This window comes from Erpetoichthys calabaricus, chromosome 10, assembly GCF_900747795.2.
Source record: "Erpetoichthys calabaricus chromosome 10, fErpCal1.3, whole genome shotgun sequence".
In the NCBI taxonomy this organism is placed as follows: Eukaryota; Metazoa; Chordata; class Cladistia; order Polypteriformes; family Polypteridae; genus Erpetoichthys; species Erpetoichthys calabaricus.
The window spans coordinates 131609337-131631632 of NC_041403.2; the positions used below are offsets into that span (position 1 = coordinate 131609337).

At 36.9% G+C, this 22296-nt stretch overlaps 1 protein-coding gene across 2 annotated transcripts in view; it reads right to left on the bottom strand.

Moving 5' to 3' along the window:
* Positions 1–22296, bottom strand: part of LOC114658438 (probable phospholipid-transporting ATPase IIA) — a 351266-nt gene that overhangs the window by 296184 nt on the left and 32786 nt on the right. For both annotated transcript variants that reach the window (XM_051932991.1, XM_051932992.1), the window contains exons 2-4: positions 15185–15329; positions 5741–5854; positions 3437–3545 (exon numbers count right to left, since the gene is read on the bottom strand). In XM_051932991.1, coding sequence (XP_051788951.1) covers positions 3437–3545; positions 5741–5854; positions 15185–15329 — 368 coding nt within the window. The remainder of the gene's footprint in view (positions 1–3436; positions 3546–5740; positions 5855–15184; positions 15330–22296) is intronic.

Sequence of the window (22296 nt, forward strand, 5' to 3'; positions counted from 1 at the left end):
CAGGATATGTTGTGTCCTGTAGACATTTAGAGTTCAAAAAACCCTCAAACCTTACAATTCACCTAAATTTCATCACAAATTGGCCCATTCTGGGCAAGAAAGTGATGAAATGTTCCAATAGTCAGTGCACATTTGTTCAGCACAAATGACAGAGAAAATATCTTAAAAATTATAAAATTGCATAAAATTGTTCATATTCAGTATCTGGTTTTGATTATGCTTGTTTTTGATCAGACAAAAGAAAAACCAGACAGTAAGGCAGTAGTGTAGTAAGCTTCCACCAACATTGAACTCATATCTAGTTCTGTTCAATTGTGACACAAAACTAAACTCAATAGTTGCTCTTTAACTATACCAAACTTACTAAAACTAATACAGTATATACATAAAAATAAAATGGGCGGCACGGTGGCGCAGTGGTAGCGCTGCTGCCTCGCAGTTAGGAGAACCGGGTTCACTTCCCGGGTCCTCCCTGTGTGGAGTTTGCATGTTCTCCCCGTGTCTGCGTAGGTTTCCTCCGGGCGCTCCAGTTTCCTCCCACAGTCCAAAGACATGCAGGTTAGGTGGATTGGCGATTCTAAATTGGCCCTAGTGTGTGCTTGTTGTATGGGTGTGTTTGTGTGTGTCCTGCGGTGGGTTGGCACCCTGCCCAGGATTGATTCCTGCCTTGTGCCCTTTGTTGGCTGGGATTTGCTCCAGCAGACTCCCGTGACCCTGTGTTCAGATTCAGCGGGTTGGAAAATGGATGGATGGATGGATGGATAAAAATAAAATGGAAATGTCTTCATGAAATAAAAACTAAATTAAAACTAAAAATACATGATGAAGGAAAACTAAAACAAAATTTCCAAGTAAGATCAGAAATAATATAGAAATAAAAATTAATATAAAATGGCAAAACTATAATAACCTTGTTTGAAAACTACAATGGCTGCTCTGTTTATTACCATTTGAACTGCATAGATGAATGCTTACACTGCACCACCATATCACCTTTGGTGTAATTAGTGGTCATTGTAGTTTTCTGACCCCTGACAAAATATATATATGTATGTGTATACATACACACTGGCCACTTTATAAGGTGCACCTTGCTAGCACGCAGTTGGACTCCCTTTTGTCTTCAGAACTGCCTTAATTCATCATGGCATTGATTCAACAAAGTGCTAGAAATGCTCCTGAGGGATTTAGGTCCATAGTGACTATGGAGGCCATTTTAATACAGTGAATTCAGCATCACATCGGGGTGGGGGAGTGTGAATGTGACAGACAGAATAAAACTGAAAAAAATATAACTTTTACAAGTACCATACATTTGCACTCGATCTGACACTGTTAGTTTTCAAATAATAATGCATTAGTGCGATGATGTTTTCTCATTGGTAGTATTCAAGTCATAAAATTATTTCTTCAAAATGTCACATATATTTGTCTTCTTTTCCCCCAGTGCTGCGTTGATATCATGGACCAGAAGGGGTGAGCTTATTCAGTGTGAACAGGAACACGAAGGAGGCCGGCTGCTGTGTTCTACAACATGCTTGACATGGCGGCAATGAACCAACATGTACTATACAAGGCATAAATGGGGTTCACTGAGAGAAGAAGAGTGTTCTTGGCTCACTTTGCAAGACCACCACTTCCTCCAGGAAAGCAAACTCAGTGTCAGGTGCTCCTTCAAAGTAATAGGAACCACAGCATTGAGAGAGGAGTATACACTGCAACAGGTACACATTTCGTAAAATGTAGGAAGGACAGTCCCTGGGTGTGTGGAAACTGTACTATTCTGTCCTTTGCATATCCTGCAGTACAAAAGAAACACCACCATGCACCAAAATGTGGAGACTGGGGGTTGTGGGAATGTAAACATAACAGAGAATAAAACTGAAAAAAAAAAACAAACGCTATGTTTTACAAATACTATAAATTTACACCTGCTGTTACTGACACAAATCAAACGTATGTTTTTATTGCATAATATTAACAATAAGAGCAGCTCACTACTCAAAATGGTAAATTTGGGAGACAGCCAGTATCGAACCAGCGACCTCTTGATTAGGACTCAGCAGTTCTTACCACAGCACCAGACCAGCTGTTATACTTGTACCTCTTGTGAAAGTGTTTATTTGATATTTGGACTTCAGGCTTTACACATTATACACTCTACATTTTGTCAATTATTACTAAAACATGAAAAAAGCTTCTGTTTTAACAATGTGTTTACATAGACTGTTGTAGACACGGAACACACATGAAATGTATTTATTTCAAATGATGATAAGTTGGGCCGCGGTTATACGTTTTTTCGTAGGCTTCAGTAATTCTAGTGTTAAACGATGCTCAATTGGTGCTCTGGGGCCCAGAGTGTGCAAAGAAAATATACCCCTTACCATTACACAACCAACAGATGATTCAAGGCAGGATGGATCCATGATTTCATGATGCTGACGTCAAATTCTGACCCTACCATCACAACCAGGCAACGTTTTTCCAGTCTTCTGTTGTCCAATTTTGGTTGGCCTGTGCAAACTGAAGCTTCAGTTGCCTCTTCTCAGTTGAGAGGAGTGGCACCTGGTGTGGTCTCCTGCTGCATTAGCCCATCTGTTTGAAGGTTCGACATGTTGTGCGCGTTCAGATATGCTCTTCTGTATGCTCCAATTGTAACAAGCAGTTGTTTGAGTTACCTTTGCTTTTCTATCAGCTCAAAATGGTCTGGCCATTCTCCTCTGACCTCTGGCATCAACAAGGCATTTTCGGCCATGGAACTGCCACTAACTGGACATTTTCCCTTTTTCAGACCATGCTCTTTAAACCCTAGAGATGTTGTACATGTAAATCGCAGTAGATCAACAGTTTCTGAAATACTCAGACAAGCCCGTCTGACATCAACAATCATACCACATTTAAAGTCACTTAAAATCACCTTTCTTCCTCATTCTGATGTATATATATATATATATATATATATATATATATACACACACACACACACACACTATATTAATTTTATATTAAAAAACAGATGATGCAAGCAAAAGCATGCATATAAGTGATTTGTCCCAGAGCTCTCTACTTCTTCTTCTGGGTAAAAAGATATTGTAATATAAGCCAAGAAAAAATAATTCAGAGCCATGAAAAATTGTTAGGCACAACCATAGTTGGTAAATTATAAAGCAGCTCATATTAGTAGAACTCTACTTAAAAAAAATAAAATAAAATAAAAACAGAAAAGATCACTCACATTTTCCTGTAACAAGTATTAAAAAATACTGCTAGTATGAGTAAAAACAATCTACAGACAGGAAGAATTATTTAATACAGGACCAAGAGGCAATTAAATGAATATTAACAGTAATATACTGTTGTTTTCTTCAAAAAATGTTTGTAAATTCATAGCACAGATAAACCTGCAAGCCTCTGAAAAGCATTCATCACTAACCACGTGTGGAGAGTTTGCTGTATATCTGTGAGTTCACTTCTTTGTCACGCATAGAACATCGAATCTCTTCCACAGCTTCTCGGATGATTGTAATAATCAACACAAATCCCTAAACAAACAAAAAACATAATTATACAAGAAAATATAAAATGCCAGAAAGAGGCAAGTACTCCACAACAGTATATACTATATGCATGGCTGAAAATGTTTCTGTAAATGAGAGGCAAGTGGAATGTTTTTCTTTTGTTGTTTTTTTTACAACTTGCAGATTCTTTTAGGAATTTAATTACATAAATCTTAGAGTCGAGTTAAAATGTAGAAAAACTTGTATTAGGGCCATACAGCAATCCTGCATTCCTGTAATACCCAACATAAAAGCTTAGTGTAAAGAAAGATGTATAAAGTAGTATATGATGGGAAGATCTCATTTCAGGAAAAGTTCAAACATTTAAAAGGTAGTTTACTACTGAGTGCATAGGAATGTTACCTAAACTAATAAAAGTTTGCGTTTTTCACAAACAAGTTATTCTCATACAGCATGCAGTCAAACAGGATACTTCATATGGGGTTTTAAATATCACATCCAGCTATCAAAGTGCTGTTGTACTCGTATCATTTTTTTTTTCTAAATGGTACCTCTTTTGTGGCTAAGTATCACGTTGTTTTGGTCGTTCCATATCCACAAACATTGCACACACTGCAATGCAATTTCAATTAAGTTTTGTTTATTTTTTTTAGCTAACTGAAACAGCTGGAGCACTGACTGACTGTGGCAGGTTTTATAAGCATTTCATCATGCTGCTTACCCTTTACCTACATACCCAGCTGATTAAAAATGTTTTGTTTTGCTTTTCTCTAATAAATACTGAAGCAGTTTCAGCAGCACACTCCAATTTTCTTTTTTAAACTGAAAATGGATGGTAAAATTTAAAATGAAAATATATGCAAAGAATATCTAAAGTGTGCAAATAAACTGATTGTTTTACAGTCACTCAAGCTGTATTAAGCTACCTATAGTTTTTGTGGGTTGGGCAGTAGTGGGTCATTAGGGGTCATCAGTGAAAACAAAATAATTCAGACACCACTAGCCTTCATGGTTATAGTGCACAAAAATGTAATGAAGTTCTAGTATTAAGCAGGCTTTTTACACATTTTGGGTGATTGATGACCAGCCATGAAAACATCTCATCTAGTAATGGAAATAAATTAGTGAAAGTGTAAAGTATATTTTGTAAGCATGTATTCTTCATGTTTTAATTTATAACTACTGTTTTTAAATGTCCCAAAAATGCAACTTATTCTTAAAGAATTAATCGTTCAGACATTCAATATAAATTGGTGAAATGATGCTTGTTAAATAATGACATACTATAGGCATGACTGAATGTCACAAAGCAAAGCAGTAACACAAGCAACATAAAAAAGAATGGCTATACAAACTAGGAAAACCCCATTAAAAGATATCAACGCTTAGAATGCCTTAGAATTTTAAACACAATATGCATATAGCTATTTTAAAAGAATTACTGAATAGACTCAAAACTTTAACATTGTTTCTAATTATCCTTACTTCTAAATCAGAGAATCTGAGTATATTCAATGTTGTTTAAATATACTATGAATTAATATGCTAATAAAAACATAGGTGTAAAGTAATTACAAAGTTTGTTTCGAAAATGATAGTCTACTATAAAAAACACTCAGTTACAAGCAGGTCATGCCATATACTTATATAATTAGGTCACTGTCTTTTATTTAATCACTCCTTGATCAAATAAGCTAACAGATTAACTGCTGTTCATCTGATACACATACATGTGGTAGTATGAAATGCACTTAAAATTTAATCCATTTAGGGAAAATCTTCAAAAAAATATTCACATTGGGTAGGCTGATATTAACAGAATATATATATTTATGAATATAAATATGACATCTGTACAACATTTCAACTAAAGAATAAATGTCATACACCTGTCTGGGATAACCATAGACTGTATACTGTATGCCTGTGTTGAAATGCTAAAATAATCAGTAATTTTTTGGTGTATTACTTGCAAATATATGGTCATACAGTACTTTATTTTTATGACCATACCTGAACGTATTCAAGTATTTCATAATAGAACATAGTAAAACACAAAAAAAAAATTATGCTTTCAAGTAAATACTGATTCTGATTATCGTTTCTCACCGCCCCCCGCTAGCCTGTACTATTAAAACAAGGCAGGAAAGATCCAAATACTGCATGCACTACTTAGAACACTACATAAATAAAAAAAATAATAAAAATTGAAAGCTTACCAAAGGAACCCAGTAGGTGTAAAGTGCACCAAGCCTCAATTCTGGCACAAACTGAGAGCACGCAAGCAGCAGAAAGTACAGGTTGAAAAAGTACTTGAACTGATTAAACAGGACCTGCAATCAGGACATTGTGTGGTTAGATTGTATCCGACACTACCAACGAATGAAACACAAGAATAACGCTTCCCACTATCTAGAGATTCTTACAGTAATATATATTATCAAATTCAGATATTCTCTATTGGTTCTGAAGTGATTTTATTTTGAATCAATGTCTGTGAATGATAATTATGTAAAAATGTTTGGATCTGTAGCTTTAATGGTTCAATTTGACTGGAAGACTTAAAAAAAAATGTACAAATTTTTAAAAATGTATTCTTGTTTACAAATGAATTTCCAATTTTATTATATTGAGTAAAGCCCCAAAACATCTTTGTTGGCCACAAATGTACAGTACTCATATGTTTAATATTTGCCAGACAGATTAATACACATGTACTAGGAGTAAATCTTAGGAACTGTTATGAAGGTATGATGCAACAATACAACATTCAGACTCAACCAAAGTTTATACAGGTACTAAAGGTAAAGCTGAAATAGTGTCCTTGCTGTTCATATATATTTTGTATATTTCAAGTTATTAATTTGTCCTTAAATTGTGTCCATTAAGCCTATCTAAAAAGATATTTTTTAAAAATCATCCCACTTTTAAATATTTACATCAATAATGAAATATCAGTTTTGTACAACAAACATGGTGTTGTTATATTACTAATAATTTACAATATCTTTCCCATTATTCTATAGACATCTTTCTTAAAAAATACCATATATAAATTAACTTGTGAGCAGAAAGTACATAAGCTTAAAATGTTACGAAATACAAATATGCAGATCTATAATCATATTTAACACAGTATTAAATGTATTATGTTTTTGAAGTAGTCTCTGAAAGCTTAGTATACTTTATTTTGTGTTGATTGTGGTGATGACAAAAGCATACGTTTAAGTATTCATTTGAGCTGAAATCTGGTGAATGGACTGGCCGTAATATACTGTTTATTGTTGTATATATTAATTCTGCAGTCGCCATTACCCAAGGCAATTAAATATATTTTTTATGAACATACATACATGAGTGAGTGACCTGAAAGTACATACTGTATAGTACAAAGTTAACAAACCAAAGAGAACTAAATTTTACAGTAGAGCACAAGAAGCTTAACACTATTGTAAAATCCAAGGTTAAATGAAAATGAACAGACTTATTTAACATTTGGTTGATGCTTAATATTGTCGGTACAGCCGTAAATAACAAAAAGAGGATAAAAGAGGCTAAGAATTCCTAAAAATTCCTAAAATGCTTTATGAGGACAGTCTTCAAGTGTCGCATGTCACAGAAACATTAAGTCTTTATATATACTGTATATATTTTTTTTTATTTAAAATTGATACTTGGTACTCTGCACCAACAGAGTATAAAAAATATTTTATAAGGTTTAATGAATACCAGTACAATGTAAAAGATGGACATATAAAGAAATTTCTCCTTAATTTAAGAAAAGCTGATCTGATATGGCAAAACATACATAAATAAAAGGTAAATTTCCTCCAGACAGAACCAATGACTCTATATTTATATAATAATAAAATAGTGAGCACATGAATAAGTCACAATATAATATTGTATCAAAAAACTTGACCCCTAGACTAAATGTCAAACACAATACTGAAAACTTCCATTAAAATACTTGCAAAGCCCCCACTTAATATAATTATTACATGAAGATGTTATATTCAATATATTGTGCTGTAATTTTTTATCTAAATATTATTCAGTCTTATGGCATTCAGTCTTACTTAACAGGTAGAAAATTCTTGGTTAGTTGTGGTGATTGTATTTTGGAGACCCATGATATTGTATATGGTGTATCACAACAATGTATTCTAGGTCTGCTGCTCTTTTCAATCTACATTCTTCCATTAGGTCAGATGATCTCTAAGCACAACGTGAGCTACCACAGCTGTGCTGATGACATTCAGCTGTATTTATCAATTGCGCCTGACGACTCTGACGCTCTTGGCTCTCTGATCCAGTGTCTTAGCAGTATGTCCGATTGGATGATTAGTAACTTTCTCAAACTAAATAAGGAGAAAACAGAAATGTTGAGGATTGGCAAATATGGATTTAGCAACAGTATTAGAAATAGTTGATCCATCAAGCTTAAATCAAGCTTAAAATGTAGATAAAAAAAATTTAGGGGTAATTATTGACACTGACCTGAACTTTAAATCACATATTAACCAGAACACTAGGTCTGCATTTCTTCACTTAAGAAATATATAAAAAGGGAGACCACTTATATTAATTTACAAGATACTGAAAAATTAGTTCACGCCTAGTGCTGGGCGGTATACCGGTTCATATTTTTTTATTTTTGTTATGATATGGATTTTTCTTATACCACAACACCGGTTTAAATTGCCTAAACAATGTTCAGAACGTGGCGCAGTGGGAAACTGTTTAAGGGGGACCTTTTTCACTGCTACACCTCTAAACACATGCAATGGAGTACATACGTTAGTGGAGGTGTTGCGCGGGGGCTCTTTTTCACTGCTACACTGCTAAACAAGCATACAACGGAGTACATGCGTTAGTGGAGGTATTGTGCAGTGAAAATGGACAGAGAACATTCCGAAACTGAAGCTAAGATAAATACTTGATATCACTTTCATGATGAAATGCATTGAAGCATGTATTAATCATGTGGGGGCACGGAGGTTGCACTGCTGCCTCGCAGCAAGATGGTCCCGGGTGTTCCCTGCTTTGAATTTGCATGTTTTTCTGGTGGGTTTACTCGGCGTGCTTCAGTTTCCTTTCAAAGTCATGTAGGATGGCGAGTTTTGTTATGCTATATTAACCCTGCTAGTGTATGTATTGCTCGTATTCATCCTGCGATGTGCTGGCGCAACGTTCAGGATTTCCTCCTGCCTTGCACACAATGCTTGCTGGGATGGACGCAACCCTGAATGGATGGCATAATTAAACATGTATAACGAAGAAAAGGAAGGATAGGAACTGATTTTTGGTATGTCAGAAAGAGATAGCAAGCATGCAATAAAGAAAGCCCGCTTAGAAGAACATCCATTTAATTCTGTGTTCGTGTCTTCGACCACCAGATCACAAACCCAATATTTACACAATATTTAAGTTAAACCTGTGCGATACCCATTCATACATCTAGTTTTTTTGAGCCTCGTCACACCTGCCACAAAGTTCTCTACACTGAACATACACCTGGGGACCTCTTACTGCGAGGGAATAGCACTACCGCCACACTACCATGCATGTTTAATACCTGCTTTAATGCATTTCATCATGAAAAATTATCTTAGCATTCTACATTTTCAGAGAGCAGAAATATCATGAAATAATGTATAATAAATGTATTCTGTGTGGTGATCGCTGCCTCTTAGTGCAAGAGAAAGTCAGTTTAAGAAGAGCGTAGCGATTAACAACTGGGTCGGGGAACACTTAAAACAAAGCATTTAATGTGCTACATAACTTATGACGGGGTTTGAGAAAATCTAGTGAATTAAACATTGATTTTAGGATGAAGTTTAGTTTACGACATTCTACTTTAATGACAAAATAAACTACGAGAATAAAGTGGAAATGTCGACTTTAATCTCGACATAGTTTTTTTTTTTTCTTCACTGTGGCCCTATGCTTCCGTAGGGCTATACCACAAATAGCATTATAAATGCAAGTTGCAGTTTTATTATTTACTGTATGTATATAGCTTAACTTGAAGCAAGGTCCGTATTAGATAGATAGATAGATAGATAGATACTTATCTATCTAATACGGACCTCGCTTCAAGTTAAGCTATATACATACAGTAAATAATAAAACTGCAACTTGCTTTAATGATGGTTCTGTTGGTAAAGATGTCATCACCAAGTTGCACTTGTTTTATCTTATTTCATTTTATTTTAATTTGGTGAATACTATGTAATGCACCTTGGCTTGAAGTCTTGGAAGTAATAGTATTATTACTGGAAGTTGCACTATTATTATTTATTAGTTTAAATACTATGCAGTTTAATGATGGCAAAGTTGTTTAAAAAGTCACTTTAAAAGCCCCTGAAATGAAGGGATTGTGTTACAAAAATGCTTTAGTTGCCTCACATTTTTGTGCAATAGTTTTGTTCACCCCACTGAATTAAAGCTGAAAGTCTGCACTTCAACTGCATCTGAGTTGTTTCATTTAAAATTCATTGTGGTAATCTACAGAACCAAAATTAGAAAAAAGTTGTCTCTGTCCAAATATTTATGGACCTAACTGTATATTTTGACTGCATCTGTCATGCAATGTGATTCCTTCTCTTCATTAGTGTCACCCCCTTGAAAACTATCACTTTATGGGGCCATGCAAACCTGTATTAATACTTGTGTGCACATTAAAAATGTGTTTTTTTGTACAATGTACAATTCTCATGACAGTGGAATAGGTTATTCTTAGCCAGTAATTGCAGTGGAAAATGTGGTTAACATCCACTCATGCATGGGGAAAAAAATACCGTCCAATACCGTGAAACCGGTATAATTTTGAAAAATACCGTGATATAGAATTTTGGTCATACCGACCAGCACTATTCACGCCTTTGTTTTTAGTCAACTAGATTAATGCAAAGCAGTCCTAACAGGACTACCTAAGAAAGACATTAATCGGTTGCAATTAGTACATAATGCAGCAGCCCGAAAAGAAAATTTGAGCACATCTTGCCAGTTTTAGAATTATTACACTGGCTACCCGTTCCAATCAGAAAATACTTTGAAATACTGCTACTGGTTTACAAAGCCTTAAATAATATGGCTCTGCCCCTTTTTTTTTGGAATGTATGTTCCCCTACACTCCAAGTTGTAACCTTTGATCTTCAAATGGAGGTCTATTTATAATTCCAAGAGCCAAGTTTAAAAGAAGTGGTGAGGCAGCCTAGAAATTTACCAGGCTAGTACTGTGGATCATTTAAAAAAAAAAAAAAACTGCTGAAAACCCATCATTTATAATATGGCTTTTTTGTAACTACATTTTAGTTGTATTTCCTCATAGACTATATGGGCATAGAATTATCATATTCTTCAGGGATCCGCAATCTGTACTAATTTCTACTGTTCTCTGCTGTTTTTTCCAGTTGTTCTGTGTGGCAATCTGCACCTGCACCACCACCACCACCACCTGTTCAAGGCACTATGCAGCATCCTGTGTTGATGGATTGAAGGCAGGTGTCTCAGCTGTCCAGAAGACCAACATTATCAGTTAATATAATGTGAAGCCTGAAAACAAAGAAGACTGATTTACGGACATTTATGTTAGGCGGAATGCCCAGTGGGGGCTGGGTGGTCTTTTTGGCTTTGGAATTCCTGCAGATTTTTTTTCTCTAACCTAACTAGAGTTTTCTTTTGTTTTTTCTGTCCTGCCGACCATCTGACCTTACCTTTTGCCTTTGTTATTCTTTAATATTATTGCATAATCTTGTTTGTTTTTCATTTCCTATAACTTTCTTTTTGTTGTCTTGTTGTCACTTTCAGCTACATTGCCTGTATGAAAATGTGCTATACAAATAAATGTTGTTGTTGTTATCCACAAAGCAATACAGGACACTTGAATACTGCTGTGTAGCGTAACACTGTTTTTAGTGCTTTCATTTTAGCAGTTCAAAATTCTAACCATAGCCCAAAGCTCACCAGTCCTATCCAATTAGTTCCTCCAAAATAACAACTCCTCTAATTAAAGTGCTACTGTCTACTACACTACTTGGTAAATTATTCCAAGTGTCTATGCTATTCTGCATGAAGAAACAAATTACCCTGTGGTCTGAATATGGATCCCAATGCTGCAGTGCAGTGAGTGGGTCATTGTGCTGTAAAAATGGCATCACCCTTCAGATGAGACGTAAAACTGAGGTCCTTACCCTCTGTGGTCATATAAGATTACTGGGTATCCTTCATAAAACGAGTAGGTCCCAATGTCCAGGCTAAATTGCCCTCGATGGCCTACTCATTCTGGTACTCTAAATATCCCTGGTCTCTACTTCGCTCTCTCTCTATCCCCTTCACCACCTAACAGCAAATATGTGGCAAGTGTACTGGCGCAAAAATGGCTACTGACACATCATCCAGGTGGATGATGCACATTAGTGGATGAAGTGACTCCCCACTCACTAAAGCACACAGAGTTGTGAGAAAAACACTATATAAAATGTAAGGAATTATTATTTTACTTCCTTGATATAATACTTCAAATTTACTTGCATTAAATTTCATCTGTTACAAACCTGCCCAAGCTATCCCACTTTAATGATTTGATGGATTCTAGATTATCTGCCAGCCTAGCTTGATATCATAGAATTCCAGTATTTCAGTAAAACATGACCTTCCTCATCTGAGCCCATGCTTGAAGTTCATTAAAACTCCTGTTCTTGCCATGTGTTGCTTAAACTCAGTACCTCCTCAGGAGTCCCAGTTACCACTGGGAGGTTATCCACTTCTTCACATGTGAAGACTTCAAAAGAATGCAATTTTAGAGCATTTAATATTTCACTGTCTGTATATTGTATTCCCCTTTACTATGCCTGTTACACTTCATCTCACCCTTGACTGTTATTTTACTAATAAAACATTGAAATACTGCGGTGGGTTGGCACCCTGCCCGGGATTGGTTCCTGCCTTGTGCCCTGTGTTGGCTGGGATTAGCTCCAGCAGAACCCCATGACCCTGTGTTCGGATTCAATGGGTTGGAAAATGGATGGAACATTGAAATAATCTCTTTGGTTCATCTTTCACCTTATGCGCTATTATCTTCTCTAACTGCCTTTTAGCTTTCCTAATATCCTTCTTAATGGCTGCCTTCATGTTCATACACCCTACAATTCGCATTGGACCTATCACTCTTGTACAGGTACTTTTTTCCCTTTCCAACTTCTTTTTTTACATCCTTAATTACACACTGCACATTTTTTTTAATATTTTCTACTAATTTCAAATTTTGGGATGCATCTGTCCTGTACTATATGTAAATGTTTTTAAACCTGCTCCACTGCTCCTTAACTGTCTCCACTTTTAAAAACTTGTACAACTTTATCCCTTTCAGACTATGCCACATCTGTATAAAATTTTCTCGCACTAAAGTTAAACTTAAAAGTTTCAGTCTTTTACATCTGTGCTATGTCAAATCAATGAGAACTGTATTATATAATGGTCACATTACCCTATAACCTCAGCATCCCCAGGTCTATCCTGGTTGTTAAAAAATACTAATTCTACACAGGAATTCCCCCACATTGGTGCATTAACATACTATCTTAAAAAAAGTCACTGATTATGTCTAAATACTTAAACTATTTGCGAGATCAGTCCAGTAAATATTCAGGTAATTAAAGTCCCCCATCACTATAATATCTTCCTGTAAACTTCATTAAAATACACATTAGAAAAACTGTCTGCATTAGGGGTTTCTATATCACACTCATAACATTTTTTACATAAATGCAAACCAAACTCCTTTTCTGTTCTATCCTACCTAAAAATGTGTAACCATTTATATAATACTCATCCCGATCTTTGTTAATTTGCCATGTTTTTTTTTATTGCTATAATAGAATAATTATGGGCGGCATGGTGGCGCAGTGGTAGCCCTGCTGCCTCGCAGTAAGGAGACCTGGGTTCGCTTCTCGGGTCCTCCCTACATAGAGTTTGCATGTTCTCCCTGTGTCTGCATGGGTTTCTTCCGGGTGCTCCGGTTTTCTCCCACAGTCCAAGACATGCAGGTTAGGTGCATTGCCGATCCTAAATTGTCCCTAGTGTGTGCCCTGTGGTGGGCTGATGCCCTGCCTAGGGTTTGTTCATGCCTTGCGCCCTGTGTTGGCTGGGACTGGCTCCAGCAGACTGCCGTGACCCTGTGTTAGGATATAGAGGGTTGGATAATGGATGGATGGATAATAGTTATGCTCAACTACATAAACCTCCAACACACTTGCTTTAATACTTCCAGCATTAAGGCAAGTTATTTTTAATGTGTTACTTCTTTTACTTTTGAATTCTGGGTTAGAATTTATGTTACTTTGGGGTTAAAATTTTGTTACTATGCATATTTATTTTTACAATATTGTTTGCCCTTTCATTCACATTTGTTCAACAAGGTGTCCCAATGCCCCATAAATCTATCTTTCTATCCTATCTATCCTTTTTAAGATTTGAGCCATGCATTGTGTTCTGTTCTCCTCAATCTTACTTGAACTGGCTCTTGGTTCAGGCAAAGCTTCAGAAAAGACTATCTTGTTAATTCTGCTATTCAGCCTGGCACCTAACTCTTTAAATTTGAATTGCAGAATTGACAGGCACACTTATGTATGTCATTTGTTCCATCATGGAAAATAACAACTGGATTCATCCCCCCTCCAGCCAAGAGCCTATTCACCCATTCAGGGAGATCTCTTACCTGTGCACTATAAATGCAACACACTGCGCTTACATCGTTAATGACCAAGTCCCACATTATTAAAACATGTCCCTTTCTAAGGGAATGGTTTAGAGATGGCCTACTGGTGGTACTCCTGCCTGACTACCACCTCAGAGTTTTCAGAGACACTGTCCAGGTCTGCAAGGACCTGAAAATTGTTTGACACTTCCAATGCTGGGCTGCTTTCGCTTTGCACTAGTGCTGATGCCTAAATGTACATAGCGCTATAGTACACTATCCTATTATTCTTTATATGCCTTAACTTCTTCCCACCAAAGAATCACAGTGATTTTTAACTATACATTGCTACACACCAGTTAATTTACTTACTGTCTAGACGGTTTCTGAAACAACCTTTGCCAGACGGATACAAGTTTTGGATACAAGTAACTTTTCCACACACTTCACACTTGGCTACCTTTTCTCCCGTGCAGGCAAAAGAAAATAAATTAAAAAAAAATAAAATAATAAATAAAAGGTTTAAAAACTCCTTAGTGGCAACCAAAAAGCAAAGTTTTTAGGAGCAAACTTTGCATTTCAATTAATCACATAGCAGTAACACAAAACACTCCGTACTTCTTTTTCCAGTTCCCCTTGTAAGGATGTTGTCAGCACGTCACAGGCTCCAACAGCCTCTCAGTTTCCAACTCCAAACCAGTCATTTTTTCAGTTTTATCAAATTGCCCACTGCTATGAGAAATGTTATGTCCGTTCTCCATGAAAACAGGAGATACCAACTACTAACTACATAGAGTAAGCAACACATAAAATAATATTTTTGGAAGGAGTGTTTCTCTTTAACATGCTTGTCTCCGTTTTCATTTCTTACTACCACAACACAAAAATGTAATGCTAAAGCTAGGATATTAATAACACCATGTTAAGGGTTCACAACTTTCATTTAAAAAGGAATTCATACCCCTGGGAGAAAAGTAAAGATGTTGTATTTCTGGTTATCGACGACATTGCTTGGATATCTTTGCTCCCGTTTTTCTGGATGACCAAGCCACACAGTCCGGGGTCTAAACTCTCCATTTCCACAACATCGCAGCCAAGGACAGCACCTACAAATTAAAGTTGTAATTATGTTATGGAACAATAAAAAGTGTAATGATTAATAGGTACCATTTGAATGTTTCAGCTAATTGCCTTGAGCATGGGAAAGGCACTATAATAATAATAATAATGCATTTTATTTATAATTTCCTGAAGACAAACACTTTCTAGAATCCATTGTTACATTTCAAATACATTTTTCTTGTTGTAATTTTATTTTTAATATAAATTTATTGGAGAGATCATATTGATGAACACCACGTCAAACAGTATTCAGTATACAATTGGGTCCTCTTTAGTTGATAAAAATGTGCTAGACAGTTGCAAGACAGTCTTCCTACTAAAAACTGAAGGTTCAGCCATATAAGTCAAAGTGAACTTTATTGTCATCTCAACCATATACAAGTATACAGATAGACGAAATTGCGAAGCTCGGGGTCCACAGTATAACAACATGACGTGCAAATAATAGATTAAAAATAGAATTAAAATTTAAATTTAAAATTAAAACACAAACAAGACAAGCCAAAGAAGTAGTAGCAATACTGACATGTAGTTAGCAATATGAACATTGATGCAATGTATGGTATTTGCAATCTAGATGCATAAATAAAGTCAATAGATATGTAATATAATAAATAATAAATAATAGATATGGATAATACAGAAATTATCAGTGTAAGCCATGTGTAAACAATGACAGGTCAGAATGTTTCACAGCAGAAGGATAACAAGAGTGTCAAAATACTTAAAGGTCAGTATAAGATTTTCAGTTCTTTTTCTACATGCACACTAGTCTTTGCCGGAAAGTGGCTTGCATGTATAAAACTTCTGTTTTTAGAGGTGGTTGAGGCAGTGTAGAAGATCCCAGGGTGCAGCATGACGTTAAGGAGTCTAACAGCTTGGGGGTAAAAACTCTCCTGCAGCCTGGCAGATCTGGCTTTGATGCTGCAGTATCTTCTCTTGGATGGCAGAAGTGTGAAAAGTCCATGTGAGGGGTGTAAGGGGTCCTGAGAGAGATATATATAAATAATCACTGCAATGCTTACTTCAATTTGAACTTTTGTTTTACATTTTTTCTGTCAATAGCTGAAATTGGATACTCCAATGATCCTGATGCACAGAAGCATTATTTTCCAATTTTGTTCAAATTTTCCTGACCAGGCAGGCTGCTTGACAGAAAAGATACTTTTTTGTTTTAAGCTGCAAAAGCACTTTGACATGAACAATAATCCTCTGCAGCATTTCAGGTACTTTATATTAGGTTACTGTGTTTGCTTAACTATTACCATCTCTTGTCCAACTTTTAAAATTCTCACAGAGGGATATTTACTATCTTATCTATATGTGCTGCTTTGTCAGCTGTCAAAACTATTTGGCTCCACCTAGCCTATCATTAACTTCACTTAAAAATTGAATTTTATTTGATAGTGGCTAGTCTGCTTTGGTTTTTAAAATACAGGGTGAGCCAAAAAGAAGTACCACATTTCAAACGTTTATTTTACAAAAACACTACAAGATAAAATAAATTTCATCATGACACAAGAAAGGGTATACAAAATAGAGTTTTTTCACTGTGTTTTACAAATGATGTCTTCAAGGTGGTGGCCATCATTAGCAATACACCTATTGAGACGATTTCTGAACGCTCACATGACTCGTTTGGCCATTTCAAGGGGATTAGCGGCAATTTGGTTTGTTGAATAGCGTCCTTAAGGCTTCATGGAGGCTGGTGTGTGTATACCTTCGACTTGAGCCCTACAAGAAGAAATCATACGGAGTGAGATCAGGCGAATGTGAAGGCCATCCGACATTGCCGCGCAGGGAGATCAGCTTCCCCAGAAACATCTCCCACAAAACCTGCATGGATCTTTGCGCCGTATGAGCTGTTGCTCCATCCTGTTGACAACCACATCCATTTTTTCCAGTAGGGGCTGCAAAAAGTTCCCACTCCTCAAAAAAGGGCCTATAAATGTCAAAATCTGCAATAGCACACCAAACAGTAATAAGCTCACTGTGCAGGGGTCTCTGATGAAGTCAATGAGGGTGAGTTTCAGCCCAATAGCAAACATTTTGCTTATTTACGCAACCATTCAGATGGAAATGTGCCTTGTCGCTTCACAAGACAATGGCATTGCGATGAACGGTTTGCAGAATGTTCATGCACATCTCTCTATGGCTCTCCCAGTCTTGCTCAGTGAGTTCCTTCAACATGGTCATTTAGCATGGATGGAAATTAAAATTCTCCTGCAAAATCCTCCTCAAAGATGTATTGGAAATGCCAAAGGTAGAAGCATGTTTGCACGCTGAACATCTAGGAGACAAAATTGATGCCCTTACAGGTTGGATGTTTTCAGGCGTTTGTATAGTCCAAGGACAGCCTGGAGATTTTCTGTTCAATGTTGTACCCGTCTGTCTAAATTTAGCCAGCCACTGAAGAATTGTTTTTCAATTTGGGACGTCACTGTTAGGAGGAATGCTGAAGTGCATAGTGATGACGAATTCATTGTTTTTGAAGACAGCAAAAGCACACTGCACACTGGACCAAGGCATGTTGCCAACTGAAAACTACAAGGGATCGCCTATCAAAAGACCTTTTGGCTCACTCTGTAGATAGCAGCAGTAAAAATTATCTGGATTGTGGACATAAGGGAAGTGATGCCATTTTCCTAAACTGCATAACTAACTGGATGCCAGGAACATATGCTCAGCTACAACATATACATTGCAGTATTTCAACATTAACTATCAGACAAATCTTTAAGCAGATCATGTCATTACTAATCTGAAAATTCTATCAACCTACGGTTTAGTTAGCTTACTTTACAGAACAGTGACAGGTTGCCAGAAACTACAACAAGCAAATGGTTTATAGTTTATTATTCAACACTACTCAGTATAATGGTTCATTTCAACAACTACTTTCTTCACCAGACTATTATCATCAAATTCCAAATAGTCTAGATAAACAAGATCAACTGACATCTTTAGACCAGGCCTACCTGTAAAAGGGTAACGAGGAAGTGCAGGATTTTAGCATAGTAAGAAACCAACACCAAACCTAAACAACCTTGAAACTTGGCAGGACAGAATCTTCCAAAAAAAGTATCTGTTTCACCGTCTGTGTTAATGTCTGACGAACAATTCACATAATCATTATTACTACTACCCGATTTGAGAAATGGTTCCATGTCAGTTTGTTCTATAATGGTCATTGTGGCTTTTCATATATATACACACACAGTGGGGCAAAAAAGTATTTAGTCAGCCACCAATTGTGCAAGTTCTCCCAGTTAAAAAGATGAGAGAGGCTTGTAATTTTCATCATAGGTACACCTCAACTATGAGAGACAAAATGAGAAAAAAAATCCAGAAAAATCACATTGTCTGATTTTTGAAGAATTTATTTGCAAATTATGGTGGAAAAAAAGTATTTGGTCAATAACAAAAGTTCATCTCAATACTTTGTTATATACCCTTTGTTGGCAATGACAGAGGTCAAACGTTTTCTGTAAGTCTTCACAAGGTTTTCACACACTGTTGCTGGTATTTTGGCCCATTCCTCCATGCAGATCTCCTCTAGAGCAGTGATGTTTTGGGGCTGTCGCTGGGCAACACGGACTTTCAACTCCCTCCAAAGATTTTCTATGGGGTTGAGATTTGGAGACTGGCTAGGCCACTCCAGGACCTTGAAATGCTTCTTACGAAGCCACTCCTTCGTTACCCGGGCAGTGTGTTTGGGATCATTGTCATGCTGAAACACGTTTCATCTTCAATGCCCTTGCTGATGGAAGGAGGTTTTCACTGAAAATCTGACGATAATTGGCCCCATTCATTCTTTCCTTTACACGGATCAGTCGTCCTGGTCCCTTTGCAGAAAAACAGCCCCAAAGCATTATGTTTCCACCCCCATGCTTTACAGTAGGTATGGTGTTCTTTGGATACAACTCAGCATTCTTTCTCCTCCAAACACGACAAGTAGAGTTTTTTTCATCTGACCATATGACATTCTCCCAGTCCTCTTCTGGATCATCCAAATGCTCTCCAGCAAACTTTAGATGGGCCTGCACATGTACTGGCTTAAGCAGGGGGACACGTCTGGCACTGCAGGATTTGAGTCCCTGACGGCGTAGTGTGTTACTGATGGTAGCCTTTGTTACTTTGGTCCCAGCTCTCTGCAGGTCATTCATTAGGTCCCCCCGTGTGGTTCTGGGATTTTTGCTCACCGTTCTTGTGATCATTTTGACCCCACGGTGTGAGATCTTGCGTGGAGCCCCAGATCAAGGGAGATTATCAGTGGTCTTGTATGTCTTCCATTTTCTAATAATTGCTCCCACAGTCGATTTCTTCACAACAAGCTGCTTACCTATTGCAGATTCAGTCTTCTCAGCCTGGTGCAGGTCTACAATTTTGTTTCTGGTATCCTTTGACAGCTCTTTGGTCATGGCCATAGTGGAGTTTGGAGTGTGACTGTTTGAGGTTGTGGACAGGTGTCTTTTATATTGTTAACAAGTTCAAACAGGTGCCATTAACACAGGTAATGAGTGGAGGACAGAGGAGCCTCTTACAGAAGAAGTTACAGGTCTGTGAGAGCCAGAAATCTTGCTTGTTTGTGGGTGACCAAATACTTACTTTCTACCATAATTTGCAAATAAATTCTTTAAAATCAGACAATGTGATTTTCTGGATTTTTTTTCTCATTTTGTCTCTCATAGTTGAGGTATACCTATGATGAAAATTACAGGCCTCTCTCATCTTTTTAAGTGGGAGAACTTGCACAATTGGTGGCTGACTAAATACTTTTTTGCCCCACTGTATATACATACAGTTTGTACGGTCTGGAACGGATTAATGGTATTTACATACAATCCTATGGGAGAAATTGCTTTGGTTCACGACCAACTCGGTTTACGACCAGAGTTTTGGAACGAATTATGGTCATGAACCGAGGTTCCACTGTAGTTGAATCCTTCCTTATTCACCCAATTTAGACACTTGCAAATTCTGGGTGTTCCAAAAAATTAAACAGAGTGGAAAAGTTTAACACGTAATGAATTCATTGATGTGGTAAATGACATTTTGAAAGCTTAGCTCAAAGTGATTTTACCATTTGCTTTGACAAATGGCTCAAGAACATAAAAATACATTGATGCAGTGATGAAGTCACCAAATAAATGAGATTTAATTTAGGAAGAAGTTTGTGCTTTAATTGTTGCTTCTTTGATTTAAAGGCTATGGACCTTTGCAATGCCTGCCATTGCATCATTACAGTATACACCTACAAATTAGGAAGTAACTGCAAGTCATAGACAATACAACAGGAAGTAACAAAATTAAGTACATAAATTAAATAAAGCTATGCATCAAGTAAATGTCACAATGTAATAGTAACAGTCAGACGGTCAAAGTAACAGACAAAAATAGCTACACAAGTCAAGAAAACCTATTATAAAAACTACAGAGTAGGTTAAAAAGTAAGAGCTTTGGGCAAACCAATAGATTCTATGTAAAGTTTTCAACATTAATACACCAAATTGGTACTGTAGAGTGTAGCAATGATAGTATAATTAAAACTAAGGACGACACAAGAATGGATACTTTGGTATCAGGATGATACGAACACTCAGAAAATATTTCTCTTTTTTCAGAATCAGTATTACAAAGAGAAGGCTGTTCCCTCTGTTTTTTCAGAATCAGTATTACAAGGAGAAGGCTGTTCCCTCACTTGCTAGAAAACTACAAGTAGACGAAATACACAGGAATTCACACCAACATACGAATGATAGATTCCCTGAATAGTGACTGGGCACAGATGCTCTTTGGTGCAGTGAAACTCAATAACCAGCTCCTTGATTTTGCTGATGTTAAAGATGCAGACAATTCAGTTTGCAATAAGAAACAAGCCTTTCCACCTGACTCATACTCTGTTTCATCCCTTATATCAACACACCCCATAAGTGCAGAATCATCTGAGAATTTCTGCTATTGACATGACCTGGGGCCTCATGTATAAACGGTGCGTATGCACAAAAATGTTGCGTACTCCCATTTCCACGCTCAAATCGCAATGTATAAAACCTAAACTTGGCGTAAAGCCACGCACATTTTCACGGTAGCTCAAAACCTGGCGTACGCCAGTTCTCCGCTCAGTTTTGCAAACTGGAGGCACCCAGCGTCAAAGCAGTGCTTTTGCTCCAGTGTGGTTTCCCATTCTTTTCTAGATCCACATCCCTGACGCGGCTTTATCATATACACTGAAATTAACCGCATATTGTTCATTAGTTTAAGGCATCTGATTGTAATTAACCTGTAACAATATAATCATCCACAGAATGGCCAAACTATTTGAAATACCATAGCTGCTTTAGCGTTGTTACTCTCACTGCACATCCTTCTACTTTCAGCTGCTCCCGTTAGGGGTTGCCGCAGTGGATCATCTTTTTCCATAGTACTCTCACTGCACCACTCGGAGCAGCTGATCAGAAGGAGAATTATCGGTATACAGCATCAAGCACACGCTGCCTCAGCCATGTTGCCTATTTGAACTTCTCTCATCCGAGAAACACTTCAGAGCTTTTCCTGTATGGACCTCGCAGTTCAGAAACAGTTTCATCCCAAGAATTATAAACGCACTCAATCAATCCAGCAAGTGCTCCTTATAGAACTGTTTATACTTACAAACTTACCTCACTGTAAACTTGCGATACAGTTACAATATTGCACACCTGCGCCACTTTATAAAGCGTGCATTTACATATGATGACGATATCATTTTTAAGATGAAATCCGCTAAATGTTTATTACATTATACAGATAAAATGTTAACGTTATTTAAATAATCTATATTGTTAATAATTAAACATGTGAGGTCACGGTGTCGCAGAGCTAGTGATGAGCTAGTGCCCAGATTATTCCTGCCTGGCGCTGTATTCTTGCTGGAGCTGGCGCAACACTGGAAAGTTCAGATGGATAGAA